At 34.6% G+C, this 26,243-nt stretch overlaps 3 protein-coding genes across 3 annotated transcripts; all 3 read right to left on the bottom strand.

Moving 5' to 3' along the window:
• Positions 1 to 129: 129 nt before the first annotated feature.
• On the bottom strand, positions 130 to 6,696 carry LOC132283883 (thioredoxin H-type-like). The gene is made up of 5 exons (XM_059785922.1): positions 6,518 to 6,696; positions 5,786 to 5,850; positions 2,686 to 2,808; positions 776 to 898; positions 130 to 496 (listed from the first exon to the last, which is right to left on the bottom strand). The coding sequence occupies exons 2-5, from the start codon at positions 5,804 to 5,806 to the stop codon at positions 344 to 346; spliced, it is 420 nt and encodes a 139-aa protein (XP_059641905.1). The 5' UTR covers positions 5,807 to 5,850; positions 6,518 to 6,696; the 3' UTR covers positions 130 to 343.
• A 4,705-nt stretch (positions 6,697 to 11,401) lies between these two features.
• On the bottom strand, positions 11,402 to 15,721 carry LOC132283869 (probable inactive receptor kinase At5g58300). Its single transcript, XM_059785904.1, has 3 exons — positions 15,341 to 15,721; positions 12,888 to 14,291; positions 11,402 to 12,326 (listed from the first exon to the last, which is right to left on the bottom strand). The coding sequence occupies exons 2-3, from the start codon at positions 14,260 to 14,262 to the stop codon at positions 11,701 to 11,703; spliced, it is 2,001 nt and encodes a 666-aa protein (XP_059641887.1). The 5' UTR covers positions 14,263 to 14,291; positions 15,341 to 15,721; the 3' UTR covers positions 11,402 to 11,700.
• A 5,014-nt stretch (positions 15,722 to 20,735) lies between these two features.
• Positions 20,736 to 26,243, bottom strand: LOC132283721 (uncharacterized). The gene is made up of 5 exons (XM_059785730.1): positions 25,919 to 26,243; positions 25,551 to 25,656; positions 24,178 to 24,301; positions 21,876 to 22,784; positions 20,736 to 21,299 (listed from the first exon to the last, which is right to left on the bottom strand). Exons 1-5 carry the CDS (start codon positions 26,073 to 26,075, stop codon positions 20,892 to 20,894), a joined length of 1,704 nt encoding a protein of 567 aa, XP_059641713.1. The 5' UTR covers positions 26,076 to 26,243; the 3' UTR covers positions 20,736 to 20,891.

Raw genomic sequence — 26,243 nt, 5'->3', positions numbered from 1 at the left:
ACATGTTATCAGAATTTTGCTATTGCCAAAGGTTGTTCACAGCAGCAAAAAACCTTACCAAGCAGTCTAATTACCCTTGGTACTTCCTCATCTTCTTTTTTACATTTAGGTGTGCCAGAGGCCACGGTCAGACGAAAAAAGAAAGTTCTAGTTAATTTAACTGCACATATCAGTCCACAGGTTTTGGATCTTGTCATTCTTGAAAGGATAAAATAATTGTACAATAAAATTTATCAAATTTACGATTTAAGGCGAAGTATATTTATAAGACTCGGGATACTCCACAACAACAAGAACCACCATCCTGGCTACTCATACATGACAAGGAAAGCACACGAAGCAGTTATTTCTTACACGGCTCGGCAGAATCTAGAATGGCTGTTATCTTCTTCTGTAGTTCTGGCTTGTTAGCTCCCACGAGTTTGTCAAATTGTTGCCCATCTCTAAGGAAGAAGAAGGTTGGAGTGGCCTTAATATCCCATGATGTACTCAATTCCTGCACCAGAGAACAGCTATGAAAATCACCTGATAACACCAATATAAAGAATTGACCAGATTATCAGACGTTCACTTCACACTGTTTGTTTTGTGCGTCATTTTTTTTATTTTTTTTATTTTTTTTTTTCTCTTTTCAAGTTGGGCACAGTATAAGAAGTGAGGCCTTTGAACAGATGGCTACAAAAGCCTGATATGCCACTATGTTTTTCTTTTTAAGTTCCCGAAACGCCACTAACATTTTCCTTTACAACTTTCAAAATATAATTGCATTACTTACAATTAGTTCATCAACATCGACGGTTAGGAACATTAGAGAAGGGTGTTTCTCAGACAGCTCGCAGTAGAATGGTGCAATCACTCTACAAGGACCGCACCATGATGCGCTGAAATTTGCAACCACCTGTTGGAAAATGTGCTCTAGTTAATAAGGTGAAAACCACAACAAAAAAAAAAAAAAAGAAAAAGAAAAAGAAAAAGAAAAAGGGTCATGATAAAAATTAAAATCAAAACTCCAACAAGGATCAACGATTTTCACGGAAACTTGTATGTTATGAAGTAATAGCTGCCTTGTTTGTTGTATGAGAGAGAGAACATATTGCTTGTAGTTTCATGAATTATCATGGCTAAACTGTTACTCAGCAGGTCACCCAACTCGTCACAGTGGTTATCTATGATGTCAGTACCATATAATCCTGGCAATACAATAAGCATTTAATTTATTTATTTTATTTTTTGTTGGGTAAAATTCTAATAGGTAAACTTTCTCAAAACTAAGTAATCCTGGTCATTAGATGTAATTATTCATTGAAGAAAGTTCCAGAACTCACTTAGTATGCAGTTCATAGCTGCATTGGTTGGATCCTTCTTTTTTTCCCAAGTACATTGGAAAAATATATATTCTCTCTAAACATGTCAAACCATCAACTAATTCAAATATCTATACTGGTTCAACAATTTTTTCTCGTGGTCAAATTGGCAAAAAGAAGGGATGGGTTAAAATATATACTGATATTGATAGCAAAAACCTTTCTTAGCGAAAATGAAAGGGTGGCAATGAGATGCAACTTTTGAAGAAGGTAACTGGAAATGGGTAATGAAATTTTGGGTAGCAACAGGACAACATGTGAAAAATAATAATAATAATGGCATACAGATATGATGCCTTTATCAGAGTGCTCAACTCCGAAATAAAAAAATACATGGATTTCTTGAGAAAGGAAATTTGAACTTCCTACTGTCTGTAACGGGGTGGGTCTTTTGGTGGGGCCGAGATAAAGTAAAGGGTTTGCTGAAACAATCATCCATCACATATCAAGGAATTAGATGGCATCATAAAGTGGGAGGGGTGGACTGGATACAAACCAAACCTCTGGCATTATTTGAACAAGTAGCTGCTCTCAGGAGTCGAACCCACGTTCTCACACTTGAAAAACCGAGCATTTTCCAAGTGTACTAAGCAATAGCCCCTAAATAGATGGCATCACAGGGATAGATTTTTCATGCACAAGGCTACAGATGTTTACTCGATCCATTTTGTCTCGGATCTTTTTACAGATTTTGTATTAAAACCAAGCATCCTTGCAAATGTCAATTCTTCATTGGATTAAATTGACAGAGGAAGGACTGAACAACACGGTTAAAGAAATAAACAGCTGGACATTTTAGGCTAGAGGCATCAACATGAGGTTTTCAATGCACTTTTCTTTTTTCCTAGTTGAGATGCACACACCCACTTTAGAAGGTGAGGAAGTACCACTAGGCTACAGTCCTTGGGGATGCATATAGTGTTCTCGTACCGTTTTGATTATGAAAATGTAACTTTTATTTCTTGGAAGGGATTCTGACCTTGGAATAAAGTCTGGACCTCTTCACCTGATCTTTCAGATGCACACTATATATTTTTGCAGTACACGCTTAAAAACAATTTCTCATTATAATTATCATTTAAAGAATATAGCAATTATATAGAAAGGACTGGTCTACCTTTGTCCTACCGGGCTTTGGGACTTAACTCCCAAGCCCTAGGTCAAGGTTTTGAGACTGGTAGAAAGGGAAGAAAGAAAGAAAATAATTATATAGAAAGGAACAAAACTCTCAGAGCAGTGGATTGGGGAACCATCAAAAGTTTGACGGAAGTTAAAATGGCAATTTATCCAGCGAAAGGATAAACATGTGACAAATACTTACAATCTTGCCATCTCTCCTTGCTTCTGACAGCTTCTCATCCCAACTTTCTTTGGTAGTGATGAGGTGCACATTTGCACCAGCAAATTCAACATCAGGACCAGAATCATCTCCATCGTTCTGAGGCTACAAGTAGGATGCACAGTTTAACTTTTTTGTCAAGTAAACTCAAGGTAAGATTCAAAAGCTATGTGAACTGAAGCCAATTTTCAAAATCATCAGCCAAGCCATTGTCATATTGACTAAACTGATATCTTTTTGTGGGGAAAAGATCTTTAATTTTTTTGTATTGCCAGGCAATGAACAAAGAAAAAAGAAAAGATCTTTAACTAACACTAATATTTGGCCCCGTAGGGAAATTAACTCGAGCCTTTTTTGTTTCCATAACATTTTTTTGTTTCCATAACATTTGATGGGGAACACAATCCTTCTCAACAAATGAATCATAGGGGAGAAAAAAAAAAGAAAAAAAAAAAGCCATTCCATGACATACTGTAGTCTCTGGGAATTTGTTAAATATATCCAAACCATAGTGGAGTCATCCTTTTGAATTCCATGCAGAAAACAAGGACTAATTTCGTTTGACATTCAAATGCAATACCATATTGCAATTCATTAGGAAAGAAAAGTAATAGAAGTAGAATTAAAACCAATAATCTTACATGTAAAAGTGTCTTATTGTTTGAAACTGAGAATCCACCAAATTACGAATTAAAAGGAGTGAATGGTGCATGTAGACCAAGTAAAATGCTAAGTTCCAGACTTCCAATTACAAAGCCAAGTTGAAAACATTTTTTTTTCCTACAAAGTTGTATTACGGCCCTCATCCACCTTAGCATAAAAAATAAAATAAAAAAAGCTAATTTTTTAAAACATATTTATTAATTTTAGACCATGATTAGTTATTTGAAGGTAGAGCAGAATGGAGAGACAGGATCCATATATCTGACATCAAAAAGATGGGTCAAGGCTATGTTGAGTTGAGTATCATGACCTGTTGGCTTAGAACAGTCCCATCGTTGTCTTCTATAACCATTCCCATAACTTAAACATGATCAATAGACTAGCTCAACGTCCAGCAATTGAAGTACAGGCGCATAAAAAATTATTTTCAAGAAAATAATGGTATGTTACCCAAACTAAAATAAATTGTAATACAAAAATTATTTAAGTATACATTTTGTAAGCCCATAAATGCTAAGAGTGGCAATAATAGATGATTAATAGCCTAAAGAACAAAAAATATATATATATATATAAAAAAATCAAATAAATAAATAAATAAATAAATAAATAATAATTTAAAAAAGAAGAAGGAAGAAGAAAGAAAGAAATAAAAAACATAGACCACCATTAGTTTTAGTACAGATGTGGCTGGAGGGGGAACTATCAAGAGAGGAGAAGAGAAGGATCTAGTATTTGAGATGTTGAGAGGTTGGAATATGCTGTAAATTACTTCCAGGTAAAAGAGAACATCCACATGCAACTTTTATGATAGAGATATATTTAAGCTGATGAAGTTGGGCATTGTGTTAGTTCACAATAAGAAAATTTCCTCGTAAATCCTCAACAGGGACTCCCGGTTGCAAATTTATCATTTTTCATGAAAAGACAGCAACTTGTCTTTGCAAGAAGTTCTCATTCAAATCGTTCACAATTTCTTGTAAACTAAGGCATTCACCAAATATGAGGCCACACATACGCACACTTAAAGATGTAAATGCATCATTTATCTTGAAAAGGCATGGCAGCTTAATCTTTGCAAGAGGTTCTCAATCCCAACTGTCCATAATCCTGCAAACTAAGGCGTTCACCTAAAGCACACACAGCACTTACACTATGAAACACTCAACTAAACACTCCCCGCCCCTAAACACGGACACTCTAAGAAATAATCAACTCAACCCACGTAGACACAGACACACACTGACAAACAAATGCACACACATGTGAGCAAGCGCACACACAACACGAAGAAACTCCCACCCAAGCACGCAAACACACACCTGCACACACACTAACATATTGTTGATTCATTATGTGAAGGAGAGAAAGGAAGAGAAAAGGAGAACAAAAGTCTAAACAATTTCGTCTGCTTGGTTTTAGAGAAGAGGTGAAGAGAGAGAGAGAGAGAAGATGACCAGCGAGACTCATCCATACCCCTTATAGGTACTTGTACTTTGTGCTTCTATGCTGTAATTCTCTTGGAATCTCTCCAAATTGCCCTACTTTTGAAGTGATATTTTTTGTGGGACCAAGTGAAATTCTCTCTTCTAGTCACTCTCAATTTTCTTTCCCATCTTCTCACCTCATTAAGTGAATTAATAATAATAAAAAAAAAAAGTGAAAATAAATTGAAAAATGTTTCTTTTCATTTCCCCTATCCTTCCCTCTCTGTTCAAACGTGGTGTAAGAAACACCCAACTAAACCCACACACACTAGCACTCAACTAAACCCATAACAACCTTTCTACTCAGTCTTGGACCATACCTTCTAATGATACAACCAATCATATCCTTCCTGTAAGTGATCGATTTTTTAGCTTTCTAATGTCCTCAATTCCTCATAGACAATCAGCTTGAACAGTATCACATCCATAATGCTCCATAATTTAGAGCATACAAATAATCTCTTTCTAGAACCTTTTCAAATTTGACGTCTTCATCAATTGAAAATTCCCCTCTATCTAAGGCCATAACCTCGATAAAGAAACATGCTATGATATGTTTGCTTACTGTAAACCATGCTTCGTTTGGTCTTCACTTCCAACTAGCATTACCCTCAATGTGGACCACATCAGTCTTCCTCACTGGTGCAGTTTTGGTAAACACATCATATTGCTATTTTTAAAATGGGAAAATCAATATTACTGAACCAATAGATTTTTCAATGTACATTATGTCATAAAGGCAAGGCATAAAAGAGAACATTGAAAAGAGCTACAGTATGCAACTACCACCAGAAAATCAAGTAACTGGACAGAATAGCGAATGCAGATTAAGGGAAATCACTATCTTTATATTTCAAATACATATAATTTCAGAAGATTTTGAATTTATTTATTTGTTAATTAAGCAGGTATCAATTAAAATATAAAATTACCTTAGAACAGCAAAGTCCCATCTTATCTCTAGATTGCTGAATGTGTTGAACCCAGCTGCAGTACCCTGAAAGTGAAATTGAATTAAAAAAATTAACAGTATTAGTGCCAAGATTTAATCACATATTAATTGGTGAACAACCTAATTTAAATTTTAAAAAAAGTTCAATCTAAATCATAGCATATAATTCACATCAAATTTGTTGGCAACAAATGTATGTTTTTGAATGGTAAATAAGAACCACACATATAAGTACAACATTCTCCTCTATGGCATCTTTCAAGAACAAGTAAATAGAAAAACTGAGGAAATGTAACTGTAAATCTCTAATCAACACTTGTTGAAACACAATTAGATAGAAATTTTTTGGGGGGTTTAAGTACTAACTTAACCTAAATTTACTGAAACGATAACATTCGCAAGAAGAAGAAAAAACACGCACGCACACACATACAGACAATTTCAATTTATTTTTAATTTTCATAAACTCAATATCAGATACAAGACCTAGAAAACCCATTAAACTTTGCAGCAAAATTATTAATTTTTCTAAATATTTGCAGTGACATAACAATGAGAAAGATGAACATACATCAGTCAATCATCAGATACACAGAGTGGGAAACAGCAAAACCCAAAATTTTCTGATTATTTTAAAATAATAAAATATCGAACTACATTATAACTGAACCATTACAATACATGCAATACTTAAAATTTAAGGAAAATTGACCTCGATTTGAGCTTCTGGTGTCGTCTCAATCAGTTGTTTCCAGCTTTACAGGTCGTAAATTGGAATCAGAGCCCCCAAAGAAGAGAACCTTAGACTGGATTCAAAGTTCGGAGCATTTGAGATTCGAAGAACACTGAGAATGATAAACATTTCGGGCAAAAAGAAACGAAAAGACAAAAATGAGATGATTAGACGAATAACGAATCAATTGTTGGGTTTGTGATGTGTCATTTTCGAGGTGGAAAATTATATTTTTACCCACCTTATTTTAAGGTATTAACTACTATACCAACCTATATGTAATTGATTGTTGTTCTTTTCAAGTCTGATTTTACTCTAATGCCCCCAAAACTGCTAAATTGCAGAAAATACCTCTGATCCATGCATATCAATTCAAGAGCAGTGAATCACGTAATTAAAATTCAAGATGTGTACGGCATCGTTTTTCTTAATTTTAATTTCATATTTCTCTAACTTTACTTTACCACTTATTTTCTCTTTTAAACTTGCTGTTTTTTCTTTTTTACCTTCTTTGTAATTTGAGTTACTAAACAGAGATGAAAATACATGGGTTACTCGAGAGTCCAAACATCCTGGATTCCGACCACGACTATGAATTGCTTGAATTATATCTCAACAATTGTTAACAAAAAATAGAAATTATTTATGTGACTTTGTTTCTTTTTTTCTTTTTTTTTTCTTGGTTTGATATCCTTTTAAGAATATATTGGGATTATGGTAGTTTTGAAACAAATTATCATCCACTCCATGGACAAATTCTCAATCAATGCTTTGGAAATGTTTGCGTGTTGGGCACTATTATTGTGCAATTACAATAACATATTTTTTTTTCACATTCTTATCATTATCGTGATTACTACATATCTTTTGTGTTTACCGTCTTACCTTCATCGATACAAAGATAAAAATAAAATCATAATTTTGATTACAATTTTTTTTTTTTTTTGTGTATTTTTAAATTCTACCTTCATTGATGCAAAGATGAAAATAATCCTAATTTTGATTATAATTTTTTATTCTTTTACGGATAATAGATACCCATTAAAACTCACTGTTATTAAAACTCTTTCCTTTTAAAAATAAGCCACTTCAAGAATCATATCATGAAAATAATTTAATAATATTTATCATTTTCCATGAATTAATGATGTAACGCAGAAAATGGCTTTTGTTCAAGAAAAATACTCCTAAAATAAAGACTAATTGCAAAATTTGATTGCAGTTTACATATTCATTCCAGTCAGTCGTTCTTTAGAAAACCTCAACTGTTACAACATAATTTTAGTTAATCAATTGACTTGATTGATCATTGTGTTAAAAATAATAATAATAATAATAAAATAAAAATAAAAATAAAAAATAAAAAATCTTAATGAATTGCATGATGGATCGAATTAAAGGCTTTGCCAGTCTAAGTAAGGAAATGTTGTGAATAGTATCGTGTGTCTGGTTTAACTTCTAAAAATGAAAAATAAAATAATAAATAAATAAAAATTAGGGTTAATTTAACTGACATTCCTTTAGATTTAGCCAAAAATCACAATGAAACACCTTTCCAAAATTACTATTACTCAAACCTCAAATCACATTTCCGTCAAGTTTATCGTCAAAAAATGATAAATGACAATTTTACCCTTATTATTTTAATTCATTTTAAATCAAAATATCAACTAACTTAAAAGACAATTTTACCCCTCATTAATCACCTACCCACCCACCCCACTCCCATCAATATCGGTCTCTCTCTTGACCATTTGGGTGAAGGACCTCTTTCTCGATGTTTCACCAAGCTTGCATGTTCCCCTTTTCCTCATCTCAATATGATCATCAGAATTAAGGGTGCACACGGTTTAGTTCCTTACAGTTCCAGTTTTGACCGAAAACGGAACCGTTCGCAACGGTTCCTTAAAAAGGGAATTGGAACGGTATATTATGGAACCGGAACGAAACCGAATGAGAACCGTTAACATGATTCACCGAGTACCATGACAGGAATTGCAACATTGACTAAATGCCATAAATTAATGAAGCAATCTCGATGGGGCACACACATCCCGGCTAAGGAATCAACAACAATCTTAGCGTCTGATTCAAAGCACAGTACCTGAAATTTGAACTCCTTAACCCAATAAACTGCCCTTCAAACAAATGAGAGAATTTTGATCGAATAGTCAAAACATAATTAGTGAACCAAACAGTACTTGTATTAAGACAACACAGGTTCATTGCTTAAACGAAACAATTGCAATGTTCAAACCATCATTACTACAAATAGTACAGTACATAGCAAAATAATTAATATATTATCAAAAATATAAATATAAATAAATACAAAATACAGAAAATCTGAGATGGTGTGTGGGTATAGATCGGAGAAGTAGTGTGACTGTGTCGCTGTCTGAAAAGTTTGGAGGATTCACTTGACTCAGAAATCTGAGATGGGAGTGAGGATGAAATTATGAATGACTGATGAGAAATTTGAGATGGGAATGACAGATCGATCAAGGGGTTACCGAGTAATCTGATATCGAAGACGATTGATGATGAAATCTGAGATGGCGAGGGTGATGAGGACTGAGGAAATAAGAGGAGGCGACTTAGGCGAGGGCGATGAGGACTGAGGAAATAAGAGGAGGCGACTTAGGCGAGGGCGATGAGGACTGAGGAAATAAGAGGAGGCGACTTAGGCGAGGGCGATGAGAGGTCAGATTTCAGAGGAGGCAAGGGTTAGCTTAGGGTTCGTCTTTCGTCTATTAGATGAGAGATTGAGACTTGAGAGGAGGCGAGGACTGAGAGAGTGAGAGATTTAGGGCAAAAAACTTATAAAATAGGTTTTTTTTCATGCGTCTAAGGTCTAGCGACCCAACCCAGTGGTTTATTTTTACTTAATTTTTAGTATAAATTAAATATATAATACATATATAATATATATATATACGGTTCCGGTTCTTACCAGTTCCCACGGAACCGGAACCAGAACCGTATGTCCACGGTTCCTAAATTTGGAACCGAAACCGTGAGAACCAGAAAAAATGATTCTGGTTCTAACGGTTTCGATTCTGGTTTCGATTCTTTTGTGGACCCCTAATCAGAATCATTCCAATCAAATCTCTTTCCTAGGTGTAAGAATTGGTAAATCCAAAGGCAGAAAGATCAAAGGTACAGCAAATCAACTCTATTAAATTTCAACGCCAATAACACCATCAAATTGTCGACGGCAATCTTCTGGCTCTCACCATCAAATCACTGACAGCCATCTCGTAAATTTCTGCAATACTTCTTATATCTCTCTATCTAGTTCCAACTTTCCTTTAATTTCTTATTACTTCTTTGCACAAGACCCACAATCAAAATCTCTCAGTATTAGAGAACTGGTTGATTTCCTTGAAATTAAACTTTATTCCCTTTCCAAATTATTAGAAAACCTGTTGATTTTTTTGAAATGCGAGTTGGAAATGATAGAAATAAGTCTCTCCATGCTTGAACCTTACCAGTTCATTCTCTACCGGGGCTAGCTTGTTCTATATACACATTAGAAGGAATTTTATAATTCAATTATTACGTCTACATGTAAGTAACTCTGATAAAGTAACAACAATGTCAGCAAGTATATTAATCAATAACATTGTTTTCAGGCATAGCTGGCTATGGAAAATTCCACAAATGAAAAATAATTCCTAAAGTTCCTCTTAATGACCAAGTCAAACAATTGAATAGATATCATTTAGGTTTCAAAAAATAAAAATAAATTATTTTTCCAGTAAATGTTTAAGTTTTCTTCAATTGAATGCTACATTAAAATAAATAAATAAATAATAAAAAATCCATAATTGCAATAAGGGCGTGGTTGTGTTGACGCTATCCGGTCACTGTCCAACCTTCTATAAGCACTGATAAGTTGAATTTTGTGATTGTTTTGTTTTTTTCTCTTTTTCCTTTTTTTTTCCAGATTTTTGGAAGTTATTGGAAACTTGATGGTGAGGGAGAGGTGATGTCATGGTGGTGGTGACTTGGCCATTTCTGCTGAATTCCAGTATCCAGGACTCCTCCTTCACTCTGCTCTCTCCTTTTTCCTTTGCTCTAATTCCATGTACATATGCATATGTATGTGTGTGTATACACATATTACTCCGTACATGTTATATATATGCATGTGTGTTTACTTATATACGATTCATAATTGTCCACCAATTTTCTCTCTGATTTATGTATATGTATAAATATATGTGTGATTGCTGGTGGTGCTGGCCATGGTGGTGATTGATGAGTGTGTGTGACTAGTGGCAATGGGTACTTTGAGTACTTAACATGGTTTTTATGGGTAGTTAAGTCATTTTATATATTAAATATTTTTTTAATAAGTTAACACAAAGTCAAAGGGGCAACAATGTCTTTTTATATCTAAAAAGTAATTTTTGGAATGTAAGTGAAAAAGGGACCAAACTTTTGTAAGGTGAGTGATACTAATTTTTGAAAAGTGTTTTTATCTTATATTTGGTCAAATTTGAAAGGGTATTAGTAAAATTAACCCTAAAAATTAAGTTATTGGATAAAGGCACCTAAATAGGTATGGTAGGAAAAATGAGGAAGTTTCTAATTGATTTATGTGGAAGATGGGGCCAGGATGAATCCTCTCACCAACAGCAGTGGAAAAATGATGATTAGTTTAATGAAATTTGATGATTTGTTAACATATATATATATATATCAATTTTCTAATTTGGTCGGGTTTCTGTTTTATACTAAAATGTTTCCATTCATCTGACATGACTTTTTAGATGACCTGTCCCTACAAATTTGTTATTGCACTTAAATTTTGTATTTTTTTTTTTTTTTTTTTTTCCAATTCAAATTCAAAGTGTCTTAAAGGAAGGTGGCATCACCTCATATTTTTTTATACGAACAAACATCAAATTTTTTTCTTGTTAAAGAATTACAAAGCTCTAAAGAAATATAAAACACAAGTAAACAATAAAAGGAGTAAGAGTACTCAATTTCTGTGACACCGTAATCCTAAAACAATCAATAAGTTTTGACACAGTTCACTGAGAGAGAGAGGACTTAAACAAACAATTTGACTCCATTTGCGGGCTAAAAAGGAGCTCAAGACTAGCAGTTCAGTTAAAGCTTAAGAATATGATGGATCAGCAATGCCACTGCCATCAAGGTGTGTGAGTAGTCGCCCTTTTGAACTTGTTATCTTCCAATGACGGCCTGTTCCCAGTGTCAGATGGCCGGATTTCCTCGATCATCCTAACAACTTCATTCATTTTCGGCCTCATGTCTGGCACCACCTCCACGCAGGCCATTGCAATCTGAAGCATATGTACCATCTCTTCCTCAATATTCTCATACCTCATCAGCTCAACATCAAACACTTCGGCTGTCCATTCCTCTCTAACAACGGACTGGACCCACTGAGGGAGATCAACCACATCATCATGCCCCAGTGACTGGACTGGTGACTTGCCTGTCAGCATCTCAAGGAGGAGAACACCAAAGCTGTAAACATCTGATTTCTGAGTGGATTTCTTAGTTTCAATTACCTCTGGGGCTCGGTAGCCTGCAGTTTTAGGTGGGAGAGTAGGGATGCCCATGAGTGGAGTTAGGCCAAAGTCCGAAATGCAGCTGTGGAGGTCTTGTGCGAGGAGGACATTGGAGGACTTGATGTTTCCATGGGTGAATTTCCCACCACCAGCAGAATGGATATGAGCAACACCCCTTGCTGTTCCGAGGGAAATCTTTACTCTCGATTCCCAGTCAAGTGTTCTTCCAGTCACCATGTTTCCTGTAACCATTAGAATACAAAAAGATTGACAAGGGAATGTAATTGTCATTTCTCTCTAAGCACACTAGTGGAGCAATATCTATTCGGCCACAGAAAAAAAAAAAACATCGATATGTTTATGTATTTTGAATTACTGAAGTCTATGTATAGGAGCTATGGGGCCTTAAAATGCCTGTATTTAATCAGACTAGTCTCTCATAAACTAATAAGGCATTTATATGTTTCTGAATTTTGAATACCTCTAGGTACCATAAGCAGTCAAATTTAAGTTCTATTTATATGCTTGCTTTATAGCAAATATAGCAGAATATATACATTTCAATTATCCTGTACTCCATGTCTGAAAATGTATATATTAGGGTTGAAATTTTGACTCAAACAATGAAGTGCATGCCACAACAGCAATGCACACATTCATGCATAGTCCATTTGATTAAGGGCGTAAAATGGTTGTTTCATTCTTAAGATGGCTTGCAGATTTTATGACTAATTGCTATGAAGCTAAGTAGAAAATATAAATTGAAGGAAGAGAAATAAGATGCAAGAAAGAGTGGTGGATACCATGCAGTTGTGTGGACAGGCTTCCCAATCTAATGTAGTCATACACCAGGAGTTTCTCATCCTTGGAATAGAAATAAGCACGAAGGGGCGAAACATTTGGGTGCTGACCAACCCTCCCCACAATCTCCATCTGTTGTTCAAAGTCTCTTTTACCAACCACCACTTCCTTCAACCTCTTTACAGCTACAGTTGTTCCCTCCTCTAATATTGCCTTATAGGTTGTCCCATAACTCCCCTTTCCCAATACTTCAGCAGAGGCTCGCAACAAATCCTCGAGATCAAAATTAAAAGAACATCCTTCGAAGAAAATCAATTTGTTCTTTGCAGCCTCTTGCACTCCACTCCCGAAATCCTCTTTAGGCTTCTTGATCCTTCCACCATCTCCACCACTTCTACTATCTTTTTTCTTAAAACAACATAGCACTATCATCAGAACTAGAAGGATCAGCACTGCAGGAACCCCAGCAGCAATAGCAATAATTACCCCGGTAAATTTCTTTTTAGCTCTTTGTTTTTTAGGGACTACTGGTGAGGGTGGCAAGTAAGCTGGCAGAGGAGAAGGTGGCAAGTAAGTTGGAGAAGGAGAAGGTGGCAAGTAAGTTGGTGAAGGAGAAGGAGAAGGTGAGAGGATAGAAGGGCACCGGTCCAATGGTGAGCCACATAACATAGAGTTCCCTTGGAAAGAGGAAATAGGAAACTTTTGGAGGGAAGATGGAATTGAACCATTAAGGTGGTTGTAGCTCAAGTTCAAATGCTGAAGCCTCAGAAGTTTGAGATCAGGGATGAGTCCACTGAGGGAGTTGTTCTCAAGGCTCAATCCAGTGAGATGAGTCAAATTGTGAATTGAGATTGGAATGTTTCCTGTGAAGGAATTGAAGGAAAGATCAAGCACGTTGAGTCGGGGGGAGAAAGAAGAAGGAATATCACCTGAAAGGTTGTTTTGTTGGAGGTATATGTAGTTGAGAGAAGGAAGGGAAAGGATATCCAATGGAAGACTCCCACTGAGGTGGTTGGATCGAAGACTGAGGCTTGTGAGCGCGTCCAGTTTTCCAAGGGTGTTGGCTGGAATTGGACCACGGAGTCCAACACCAGGGAGGCGGAGAGCAATCACTCGAGTGCCATTTGGGGTGCAGGTGATTCCAACCCAAGAGGTGCAGACTGGGGAAGCAGGATTCCAGTTGAGTTTTCGGCCATGAGGGATAGAATCAGCAAAGTCAAGGAGACTTTGTTTGTCTGACTTCAGGTTAGCAATAGTTTGGGGGAGGAAAACCAGGAATAAGAGAAAAGTTAATGCTGCAAAAGGAGAGAGTAGCTTCATGGAGAGTTGTTTGGTGTGGGATCTCAGCAATACTTCTTGTTCCCCTGGTACAGCCATAAAACATTACCACATTTTCCCCTTTACTCCTGTCACCGTGGAAAAAATTGTAGCTAATTATGCAGCTGAAGTGGGGAAAAAAATAAATAGAAGAGAATGGAAAGGGAAAAAAAAAAAAAAAGGCAGTGAATACAAATCACCAATATATATATATATATATCTCTTTATTTGTAGCAAGCATGATTTTTAAAGTAGATATGTACTCCGACAATGAATGATGAGGCACATGGGATGTACTATACGGAAAAGAAAAAGAGAGAGAACTACAAAAATGGAAGCTCTGTGTCTTTTTCCTCCCTAAAACAGATAGAATGTTATGTTAACAATAAACTTTAAGGACATAATGTCCAACTGGTTTTGAAGACTGAATTCCAATATGCTAAACATTCATATTATATGTGATATATGAACATGTTTATATATGTTAAATCATGTAGGGTCATGCCCATTCCTAAGATTTCACTGTACATGTTCTTATCCATCAACTGTAATTGTCCCCATGAGAATCAAAATATACCACTTGTGAACCGAAAATTTAACACTTGCACTGGAAGCATTATCATCTAAATCAGTTGTATCAGTTGGGTAAGGAGAGAAGTTCCCCATTTGCCTCAAATCCTAGTGTAAAACTACTGTCACATTTTCCGCTTCCTTCATTGTTGAAAAGTAAATCAGTAATAAAAACATTTTTTATTTTTTATTTTTTCAATTAAAAGCACTCTGAGATGAAACTAGGTTCTCCTTCAATGGAGGCTCTGATATCCAATTCTGCCCTCCATTTAATTAAAACTGAAGCTGAACATCAACAAAACACACATACTGAGAGAAAGGGGTAAAAGTAACACTAAAAATTCTTATCACAAACACTGAAATTAGTTCAATTTTCAGCTTTTGGAGTCTTAATAAGCTGTTTCTAGATAATTACCACATACCTAAAATCAGAAACTCAAATGAGATTCTCCACAGAACACTAATACTAACCGAGCAAATGAAGAGATTGCAAATTAGTCGTACAACAAGAGCACATACAGAGATACATACAAACACACACACATATAGAGAGAGAGGGGGGTAAAACCTTAGGGAATGCGAGCAGGGACTTGCGGCATTAAAACTCCGGTGGAACGAAAGCAACAATCAATGGTAGGGGCTTTATATTCATTCCTCTCTGTTGTAATTTAACGGCATTTCTTCTTCTTCACGAGAGAATTTGGAGAGGAGAGAGAGAGAGAAAAGCTATGGATTCGCCAGTAAAGTATAGTAGTAGCACTCGTAAAAATTAACAGAAACAAAATTTAGCTTCTTCGTTAAGCCAACGGAACGGGGACACAGATCTCAATGATACTCTCTCTCTCTAACTTTCTGAATCTTTATGAGAGAAGTACTCTGACTACATTTTCAAGCTAATTGTCGAGGATGAAATCCAGACTTGTCCATCTATAAATAAAGCAGCAGCAAGAAAGAGAAAGTTTAACAACTGTGATATATATATATATATATATATATATAAACAAATTGTTTAACAACTGTGATATATATACATGTGTGTGTGTTTGACTGTGTGTGTAATTTTTATATACACAAATATCAACAGATACACATCGTTTGACAACTGAGATATAGTTGTGTGGGTTACGTATATACTATGTAATTTATATTTTATACGGACACACTAAGTATAAATATAAATTTTTATTTATATACATCTATCCACTATCGAGTAATGGTATTAAATTTTTTTAATTAATTTATAATTTTTATAGTAAGAGTTACTCTAAAATGAATTAAAAAATATTCATTAGAAAATAAAATTATATCATTATTGTAATTATATTCATAACATATAATATATCAATATTTTAAAGAGGCAATATTTACACTCCACTTTTCTTTAATTGCACTACACCTATCTTTTTCTTTTAAAGAAAATGACAAAAAGATTTTTCAATTCATTAATGCACTATACCTTATTTTATAATGCTATAACTACCATTTATACAACTTAATTTTTTTTTTTTTTTTTTTTTACCTTCTGTAATTCCTTTACTATTTTTTTTCCTTGTGCTATACTTTCTTTTCAAAGGTCCTCTCGAAGAAGATAATTTATTCTATATTGATAATTTTATTTTTGACAGTGAAAAGAGATAATTTATTCTTGGTAGTCAAAAGAGATAATTTATTTCGTGACTTTTTTTTGGTGCAATCAAAACAAATAATTTATTCAACAAAGTTGAATTTTTTTTTTCAGTCATGTCAAAAGAGGTAATTTTTTCTTTTTTTGGTGATTTTTTATGGTCCCATCAAAAGAAATAATTATCCAATAGAAATATATACATTTTTTTTACGGTATTATCAAAAAAGATAATTTATTCAATATATATATTTTTTTTAATCCTCTTTTTTCAGTACTTTTTTTTTTTCTTTTTTTGACAAAAGAGATAATTTCTTCAATAAATATATATTTTTTTGTTGGGGTTTTTTTCCTATCAAAAGAGATAATTATTTTAATGATTACTTTTTTATTTTTGGTCCGGTCAAAAGAAACAATTTATTCAACATAAATTTTTTTTTTTTTTTTAATCCTCGAAACAAAATATTATTCATTTTTTTTTTTTTTTATCTTGCCAAAAGAAACCTAAAATATTAAAGGTTAGAGATAAGGGGAGAAAATCTAAAAGGACAGTTGTGTCATTTTAAAAGTAATAATAATAAAATTGTAGTGCAAACGTAAAAAAAAAAATGGAGAACAAATAACGCCTCCCTTATTTTATTTATTTTATTACTTTATCATGATAGTATTCATATTACTTTCAAAATTACTGAGTGGACTCAGTAACAGATTTAGGAATTCATATGAGGGGGGGATTTATATAGGTGTTTTTTTCGTAATTTTAATGGGGGCAATTTCAAAATTTTATAGATATATTTGCAAAAAAATATAAATTTAGAGATATAAAATGTAATAATAAAAATTTTCAGTGGGGGGCATTCGCCCCCAATGAGCCCTTTACAGTTCCGTGTATAGTAGAGTTGTATTATAAATGTTCAGAAAGTGTCGACGAAATGTCTGAAAAGTGTTAACGAAATGTCCGAAATAATAAAATTAATTTTTATTTATTCGAGGGGTACCGGTGTCAGACACAAATACGGCTCTTTCGTTGAGATATTAGTATATGGACTAAATACTAATACTATATGATTCCATAAATTTATTCACACGTAAGGAATGAGTTATTTTGAATCTTTGAATCCATAAAGTAGTAGGTGAAATATGATATTGCATTAATAATGCATTACATATATTTATAATAAATAAATCATAATTCATAAGAAAACTAATGCAATATGAATTCTTATAATATAAGTACATCTAATACTGAAAGCATACTAAAACTCGAAAATAAAACTTTTTTAAAAAAAATTATGAGAAAATAGAGAAATAAACCTAATAAAATAAAACTACTAAATATAAAAATTGAATGCAATCCTAGTTCGTTTATATAACAAACAAAAATTCAGAAATATTTGACATGTTTCCTATAGGACAGAAAAATTCCATTTTGAGCCTTAAACGATAATATTTTACCGAAAAATGGATTACGATCACCGCATAGCGGTGAGTCTTGCTTGTTGCGTCATTTTCAGTAAAGAAAACTCTCATGTGGGGTTCAAAGCGCACACTTCGAGATCAATCTAAAAAATCTATCAACATGCTTTTTTTAGTCCTCTGATAATCCAAATGAACCATAAACACTTCAACAATCAATTATGCATCATTGATGCATGTTGTCAGATGGCGAACATCAAATAAACCAACCTTTATTTTGTCATCTAAGAAAAAGAAAAAATGACCATTATAAGTAGTAGGAAAAAATAATTCTTATTGTAAAAAATCATTCATGATATATGAAAACTTTTTATTGTCACACAGATTATGTGGGACTAGAACGAGGTCCATCGGATTAGGGTTCCATTTCTAAAGTGTTTAATATATTTTTTTTTATTAAAAGTTAAAACCAAACACACACCTTTGAATCTATACACTTGAATTTCAACAGTTAAAACTGAAATTTATCAACAGAGAAACAGATATTTTCAATTTACAATTACACATATAAAGTTATGGGGCCTACTAGAAAGATTATATAATGCCCAAATTGTTTTATGAAAATATGATTCCAAAACCATCATGATCCCCTCTTTGGTAGAAAGTTATTGCAAAGAAGTTCATAAACGAGTTTTCATGCATTTATACTCCGCGCAGCGTGAAGGGTACGTTTAAATCTTAAATTTTGTGCGTAGAGTAATGTGAATAACACTCATCTCGTTTTGTATTGCAGAGAATTCAAACTCAGCAAATTAATTTTGTTTTGTATTGCAGAGAATTCAAACTTAGCAAATTAATTTTGTTTTGTATTGCAAAGAATTCAGACTCAGCAAATTAATTTTGTAGGCTTAGTATAACTTTGTGGTTAGTTAATGCTTATAAAATTATTTATTATTTATTTTTCCTTGTACATATAATGTTTGTCACTCTCAAATAATTCCCAAAACCAAATGCCTTTTATGATGCAATTTGTTTTATCAATGCAATTCATAACAAAGTTTAGCCATCTGTTTATAGAGGCAAAATAACAATGTTTGGTTAACACAAGTATCAAAGTATACAAGTGTTGGAAGCACAATTCAGTTATAAAAAGTACAAAAAACAGCCATTGTCAATAGCCCCATCTGAAATTAATGCCTTAATTGAAGGGATCATTTTTAGAAAAGGAGAAGCAGATGAAAATGGGTGTTGGAATTATGTTATATGAATTGACGAGGTTGACCCTAATGCCAGTTGGACAGCGCTATAATATATCTTAAATGTACAAGACCATGAAAGCTGGATTTTACTCAGCAATGTGCATGTCATCCTTGCTCGTGCCATGAAATGTCAAGGTATAGTAATAATTTTGAGATTTTATTTAGTTCACAATAATTTAAAACTATTTCTTTAAAAATAGAATTAAAAAGAGATTCCATCTATTTTTATTTGCGGGATTTTCCTACCAAGAATGGAAACTAGGATTATGCGCAAAAAGGTCTATACATATAATAACTACCAACAATTTCACTCAGATAACGTGAATCTTGAGGAAAAGTCCACATCTATGTTGGAAAATGGTGGTCCTAAAATGAAATTTTCTTATGGTGGGCCTAAAATGCAATTTTCTAACATAAATGGTTATGGACCATAACGTGGTCCTAGTACGGTGGTCCTCTTAGTGTACCATGTAGTCTTGAGTGTTGGCATTGGATAAGTAGATGAGATATTCTTCCAATTTCAAGAGTTGGATGAACCTCTCCTTTGGGATAGATTTTTTGGTCGAACACCACATATTTGGTCTAACCTATCTATAACTGCTCAACTCACGCAATTTCATTTTTTGATACCAAATCCCCATTCTTAATGACCTGGTTTTAACATTCTTTGCGTTTCAAAACACAAATTTTGCTTCTTAATATACAAACAAGTCTTAAGTGGTTAGCACTCTGTTTTTTCTTTCCCTCCTACTTATCCATAACAACATAGTGTATTGGAAAAGCAAATGTTAGGCATTTAGTGCCCACTAATATAGGTGATGGATATAGGCATCCTAAATTACCCCACCCAACCAATGTTAGTTGATTGAAACATGAAACAAGACACATCCCCTTCTTCGAATTCCAATGTTTGGTAGCTTTCTTGTTTGGTTTGTAGCTTCCATGACTGGGTTTATTATATTCATGTGCTTTCTCAACCCACAAAAAGATGCGACTTGTGAGGAGCCCACCAAAACTTTACATACTAAGATTGACTTTTTTTTATTTTTTATTTTTTATTTTTCGGCGGTTAACTTTCAATGTCGTCGTTTTCTATTGATGGTCGACAACATAATATTTTTTTATTTGGATCACAACTTTGAGCTTTTATGTTTTTTATATTTAATTGTAGCTGTAAGATCCCTGATCCCACATATACATATAATCATATAAATATATATATATATATGTGGGATGAGCTTTCCGTCACTCAACTGAATAAACTGATAAACTACATCAAGCTGAACTTTTCTTTTCAAGCCCAACTTCTCCTAAAGTTGGTTGTTACAACCCACCATGATAACCCAGTCTTGACTCTTCTTGACACCGTAGCGCTTTTTCCTTCACACAAACACACGCATTAATATATATAGCAGAGTTTCCACTGGTGTAGAGAAGAAAAAAGTTGGGCAACTATTAATTTTTCTATCCTCAAAAAAATGTTCATGCTTGCATCCTCCATCAAAGGCCATAACCCATAATAAGACAATGACAAAATAGTAGATAGGTAACTGCTGCACTAACGTTCTTAAATTGCTAGAATGCCAAACAACTACTTTGCTTGCAGCACTGGAAATAAAACATCAACCATTTTCTGTGGATAAAACCCAGTTTGATATTTACTCCAATTGTTCAACCAAGCATAGCTGAAGGGTATACCCTATTATAATTTAAATGCATAAAAAATTGAGTGATTGCATCTTCTAAAATCAACCAAAGTCATTTTTTAAAAGAGACAATTTAAAAATATTATATATAAAATGAACAAAACCACTTCGGAGAGATTACAAGGGGCCAAAAGGCTCAGGCAGAGGCTCAAATCCGTTATCAAATATGGGTCCTTGATCAGACTTATCGTCAACACTATGTAGCCAGTTCATGTCCTTCAAGTCCTCTTTGAGCAGAATCGCATCATATCGGGAGCTCTCATATACGTCTAATTCACTCACTTTGGTTGAAAATCGATGATTGTATTCTTCAGTTCCATTTTCAGGAGACCTGCTAATATAGTTTCCATTTTCTGAAATGAAACCATTATTATTGCTGACAGGGATATTCCCATTTACAAATGCTGGAGCACTCAAAGCATGACCAGTTTGCTTTTGGCATTTAGGATTGCCCGATCGAATGCTCTGAGGGAAGAGGGTTGTGCCTGATACTGGACGAATTCTACTAGTACCATTTCTTATGTCCTATGAGAGAAAAGAATATTGTCAAGTTTGAGTTAATATAATAATTTATGTCAACTACAAAAAGAAAAGTAGAAATGTTATGTATCACTTTAAAGTAACATGCATAAAATTTCTAGACATCATACTGCCAATATCACTTCAAATTGTATTTCCTAGACCTAAGCAACTCTACTTTCTTTCACCCTTAAATAAGATGGTATGTTGGAGATCACGTTGACAGTAACTGATATGGTAACGCAACAACAGTGAGATGATACTGAAATTCATGCGATCATGATAATAGTGGCTAGGGTGAGATGGCGAATGTAGAAATTAAGATGATAACGAAATGATCATAATCAGCAGTAATGGTTGCCAAATGCTATGGTGATTATCATGATTATGACAGTGAACATGACAGATCTAGTAGTATTACTTATGGCAAACACATGAAAGGGGGGTTGTTTAGTGATGATGATTAATATAATTAGACTATTATGATGCATTAAGATAATTATATGGCTGGCAAAAAAATAAAAAATTAAGACATTTAAAACCTATAAATTGGAGAAAATAACAAGGAGAGTAAATGCATACCATATGTCTAATAGCCATATCCAGTGATTTCTTTGAGATTGTCCTCCCCAATCCTGGGCTTTCTGTGGCGGTGGTTGAAGTCTTCACAGATTTCCGCATTGATAACTCTGAGACGTGTGCAGGCCTTCGAGACTCCAATGCAGCCTGACCATTAGCATGCGCACGACCTCTTCCAGTGGGTTCTGGTAGTCTTCCCCTGGTGACAATGGGTGATGACTGTCTTCTTGGCAAACTTGCAGGGGTTGGGGTCTCTATGTTCCTCTTCCCTGTAACAGTCGAACCTGGCCTGGCCCTACCAGCAGAAACAGGCCTGTCTGGCAAAGTTGTCCGCAGGTTTGGTGGTGTTTCAAGTGGGAAATCAGGGAGAACCATTGGCTGTGGTGGAGGCCGAACTCGCGAACCCGGGGAGCTTGGTCTGGACACTGGAGCTGCATTGCGACCATTTGATAAAACACGTGTAACTGATGTTGAAGGTCCTGTCGCCACAGACAGAGAAGGTGCTGGACTGCGACGAGTAGGTGTCGATGGTCGAGAAGCAGACCGAGCAGCTGGAGAATTCAAGTTTGCAGGAATCTGTGGCCTGGAAGTTGGAGTTGAAGGTCTTGAGTTATGGGACGGTCTTGTTTCACCGATGGAAGAGCTGGCAGGGGCTCGACGAGCTCTAGAAGGAGTTGAGGATCGCGAAGGTGTGGAACAGGTAGGAGTAGAAGGTCTTGATGCGGATGAAGAACGGTTAATAGGAGTTGATGGTCTAATGTAAGATGAAACTGAAGCTGAGCTTGTGTTGAGTATTGAGGTAGATTTGTTCGAGTAGGTACTGTACTGTGAACTAGTGATGGAAGAGCGAGTAACTGAACTGCTTCTAGTTGGTCTTGACTGATGGTTGCTCTCCAGTTGTGATACTGAAAGCTGACATTGAAAAATAGGTCAGTCATGATTTCAAATTTCCAAACCGATTTCATAAATTGCCATTTACCAGCAACAAATCATTATTGTGTGGAGCTCTGTGCTCATAATAAAAGAGGAAGAAATTAAAATAGGAAAATTCCTAATAAAATGAGGGTGTAAGTTAAGGTTGCATTGCCATCCACCATAGAGAGACATCATTGGATAAACCATAAATTGGTTTAAACAGGTAAACCCTAGTGTCATGGTGAGGCTAGTGAGCTATGTTCAGCACGATTGATTTGAATCAAATTAAGGTTGCATTGCCATCCACCATAGAGAGACATCATTGGATAAACCATAAATTGGTTTAAACAGTTTAAACAGGTAAACCCTGATGTCACAGTGAGGCTAGTGAGCTTTGTTCAGCACGATTGATTTGAATCAAATTAGTCCAAGTGCATTTGATAGGTCCCTTTGTTAACCAGACCTAAACTTAATTCATTGTGTTGATTCCATGGACCATTTTCAATCTCGTTCCTGATTTTCTCAAGATCCATGACCTACCATTTGTTTTCAAGTCCCCAAATACAAGATTTAATAACTGAGATTAGATTTGTGGTTGAACTTTCTTGAGTCGAAATCACTGTTTAGGACTAGCATGGACTGGGTTGACGATTTCCCAGGAAACATCATATTAGAGATCTGCAACCCAAGATACTTTAAAACTATTTTAACAAGTTCCTTAAAAGAAGATCCCTGAAAAGGAAGCAATCACTCTAGGTTTTTTATAGACATGATTCAGAACCAAATCTTTCATTATTAGGCATTAAAATTTTGACAGCCCAGATCACAAGAATGTAAACATTGGATACAATTATAAGGCATGAAGACCAGAAAAGTAGAACATAATGTCATAAACATTTGATGGAATCATTAGACCCTTTTCAATTTTCTTCATAATTTGCTACATTCAACTTTATAAAAATTATAATCATGAGAGACACCAATTCACCAAATTTAAATTAAGTGATTATCCAATTAAGTGTGTTTGATAAGGTAATTTGGATCTCGCTTAAAAAATAAGTTCCAAATAAAATGAGGTAAAATTTCAAGTGAGCTCTGAACACTAAAAAATTCAAAAACTTATCAAAGAATTTCTCAATTTACAATTAGCACTTAAACTCAAGTCTTCAAATTTTCACGGCTTAATTTCAAGTTTTACAGCCAATACAAACTTTTTCCAATAATATTTTCAGAGACTATTTATGTTATATTTACTAAATATACTCAAGGCAAAAGAAAAAACGAAATTTAATATTTTTTTTCGTAAATGTAGGTCAGACAGACAGTCACTTTATGTATTTAATTGGTTGAGAATTTCAACAACTAAAACAAAAGAACACAGAAAACATACCCTTGAAGTCTTAGCTGTAGAGTCTGCTCTAACCGTGGAAGACCTTCTTGGACCTTCTGGGGCTGGTTTAGACTCATTTCCATCCGATGAAGGAAAAAGTGGGGTTTCAGGAGGAGTGAGAAGCCTAGAAACATTAATGGGTACAATCAGAAACACATAACAATCTATAATACAATTTTAATTCAAGTTTCACGACACTGCAATGAATGCTGTACAGATATGTTAAGTTTCTTTTTTTATTTTTATTTTTCTTTCCTTCCTTAGGTTGATATGTCAAGTTTCTAACATGGCAGCAAAATGAATTTATTTTTTTATCTTGTATTTTGCAAGTTGGATTAAAAAATTTGTGTGTTTAATATGATTAATAATCATAACCCTAAGTTGAACTTCAAATCCAAAATCATTAATTAGAAGTGACTTCATACTAAAAAATGTGCAAACTTGACCTCAATTTGGTGGAGGTTAACATCGAGCAAAAGGAACTCACTAAGTTTGAACAATTTTTGAAGACATATGGGAGAATGAAAATAAAGGCACATGTCAAACCAATGCCCTGTGAGACACCCTGAACATTAGGCTAAAGCAGAAATGTCCAGGGGTGGTGTATGTGTGAAACCCATGTTACATGGACTCGGCTATGAGTATCAGGTGCCAGTATGCATCTAAATATTGGACCTCCCTAAAACCCAAGTCTTTGGATATAAGATTTCATCTTAAATTGTGTCCAAAACTTAAATACTGATACATGGTCATGTCTTGCACATTTAAGTTCATAATTTTTTTATGCAATAGTGTAATGTATAATGGTGCTTTTATTCAGAAATATAATCAATTATAATTTAAATTAAATTGAATATGATGAAAAAGGGGATTCTATCTATCCCAAAGATAAGAAACCATTTTTGCTTTTGTTAAAATTAGGGTTCAAAGAGAAGGTAAGAGTGAAGACAGTGTTTGGGAAATTTCTCAGAGAGAAATTTTTTTTTGCTTTTGATAATTTTCTGAGAGAGAAAATGAGCATTAAAGAGGCATACCAAAATGCATGATTAGAGATGATCGTCAACCTATCCATATAAAGAGTTCACCCTCAGAGCCCTTTCGTTATATCAGAAAAATACTAGCATTGGTGAAAAAAACCCAAAAAAAAAAACACGAAGGCCTTAGGAATTTGAGAAAATTATCATGCCAGTTGAGTTTTACTGAATCATCAACATATAGAACAAGGAGACAACATTGTAAAAGGTGGATTCATAATTTGTATTAAATCCATTGATTTAACTCCACCTAACATCACTGTATAAAGGGGCTAGATCTGAAGTTGAATAATGTACACATATAAATCAAATCAACGAAGGAAAATATTCACAATTTACCAATCGTAGTCGTGCTTTCCTCCATCAGTTGACGACAATAGATCATCTATCCCATTCCTCGACGGTTTGGCTGATCCAACTGAAAGTCTCCCCAATTTCACTGAAACTGCAATTAGGTAATGAAAAGTAAATTAACACAATCAAAACGCTCTGGCTTCATAAAATCCCAATAATTGAACATGTATGAAATAAATTATGAACAAGTTGTGAAGGCATTAATTAGCTGATTGAGCAGAATCAGATCAAAAGTAAATGTGCATTAAACAAAATCATACAGCTTTGAATGAAATATCACAGTCCACAAGTAAATAAGGAGTAGTGAGATTCAAAGAGAAGGATAATGCGGTGCATATGAAGAGGAATCGTACCGTCGGATTCGTCGGACGAAGCAACGGAGAGAGTCCGGCGATTCCTAGAGAAGAGATCCAAGTTCTCGTCCGTATCCTTGGAGATTCCGTTGAGACTGAGACCTCGCCGGTGCTGCGACCTCCCTCCGATCAGAGATTCCTTCAAACTCCGATTCATTTCTACGGATCCAACACCATTACCATCATACACAAGGTTTAACTTGTGCTTGAGAGAGAGAAGAGTAGATGAGAAGTAAGATACAGATTTTTGTGACTTTTACGTCTGTTTTGAGAGATAGAGAGAGGGAGAAATATGTGCAGTCATGTTCCGTTTTTGAAGCAGCGT

This window comes from Cornus florida, unplaced genomic scaffold, assembly GCF_030987335.1.
Source record: "Cornus florida cultivar Cherokee Brave unplaced genomic scaffold, ASM3098733v1 CherokeeBrave_3.0.0_Hap2_Chr11, whole genome shotgun sequence".
In the NCBI taxonomy this organism is placed as follows: domain Eukaryota; kingdom Viridiplantae; phylum Streptophyta; class Magnoliopsida; order Cornales; family Cornaceae; genus Cornus; species Cornus florida.
This window is presented reverse-complemented; position numbering and strand designations above follow the sequence as displayed.

What these genes read in the sequence shown, in the direction of transcription:
- LOC132283883 (XM_059785922.1), bottom strand. Translation starts at nt 5,806, where the DNA reads ATGGGACTTTGCTGTTCTAAG. An exon ending in TGGGACTTTGCTGTTCTAAG is followed by an intron (nt 2,809 to 5,785) that starts GTAATTTTATAT and finishes TCCTACTTGTAG; the next exon opens with CCTCAGAACGATGGAGATGA. An exon ending in CAAGGAGAGATGGCAAGATT is followed by an intron (nt 899 to 2,685) that starts GTAAGTATTTGT and finishes ATTTTCCAACAG; the next exon opens with GTGGTTGCAAATTTCAGCGC.
- LOC132283869 (XM_059785904.1), bottom strand. Translation starts at nt 14,262, where the DNA reads ATGGCTGTACCAGGGGAACAAGAAGTATTGCTGAGATCCCACACCAAA. An exon ending in CCTGTCCACACAACTGCATG is followed by an intron (nt 12,327 to 12,887) that starts GTATCCACCACT and finishes TAATGGTTACAG; the next exon opens with GAAACATGGTGACTGGAAGA.
- LOC132283721 (XM_059785730.1), bottom strand. Translation starts at nt 26,075, where the DNA reads ATGAATCGGAGTTTGAAGGAATCTCTGATCGGAGGGAGGTCGCAGCAC. An exon ending in TTCGTCCGACGAATCCGACG is followed by an intron (nt 25,657 to 25,918) that starts GTACGATTCCTC and finishes ACCTAATTGCAG; the next exon opens with TTTCAGTGAAATTGGGGAGA. An exon ending in CTACAGCTAAGACTTCAAGG is followed by an intron (nt 22,785 to 24,177) that starts GTATGTTTTCTG and finishes TTTCAATGTCAG; the next exon opens with CTTTCAGTATCACAACTGGA.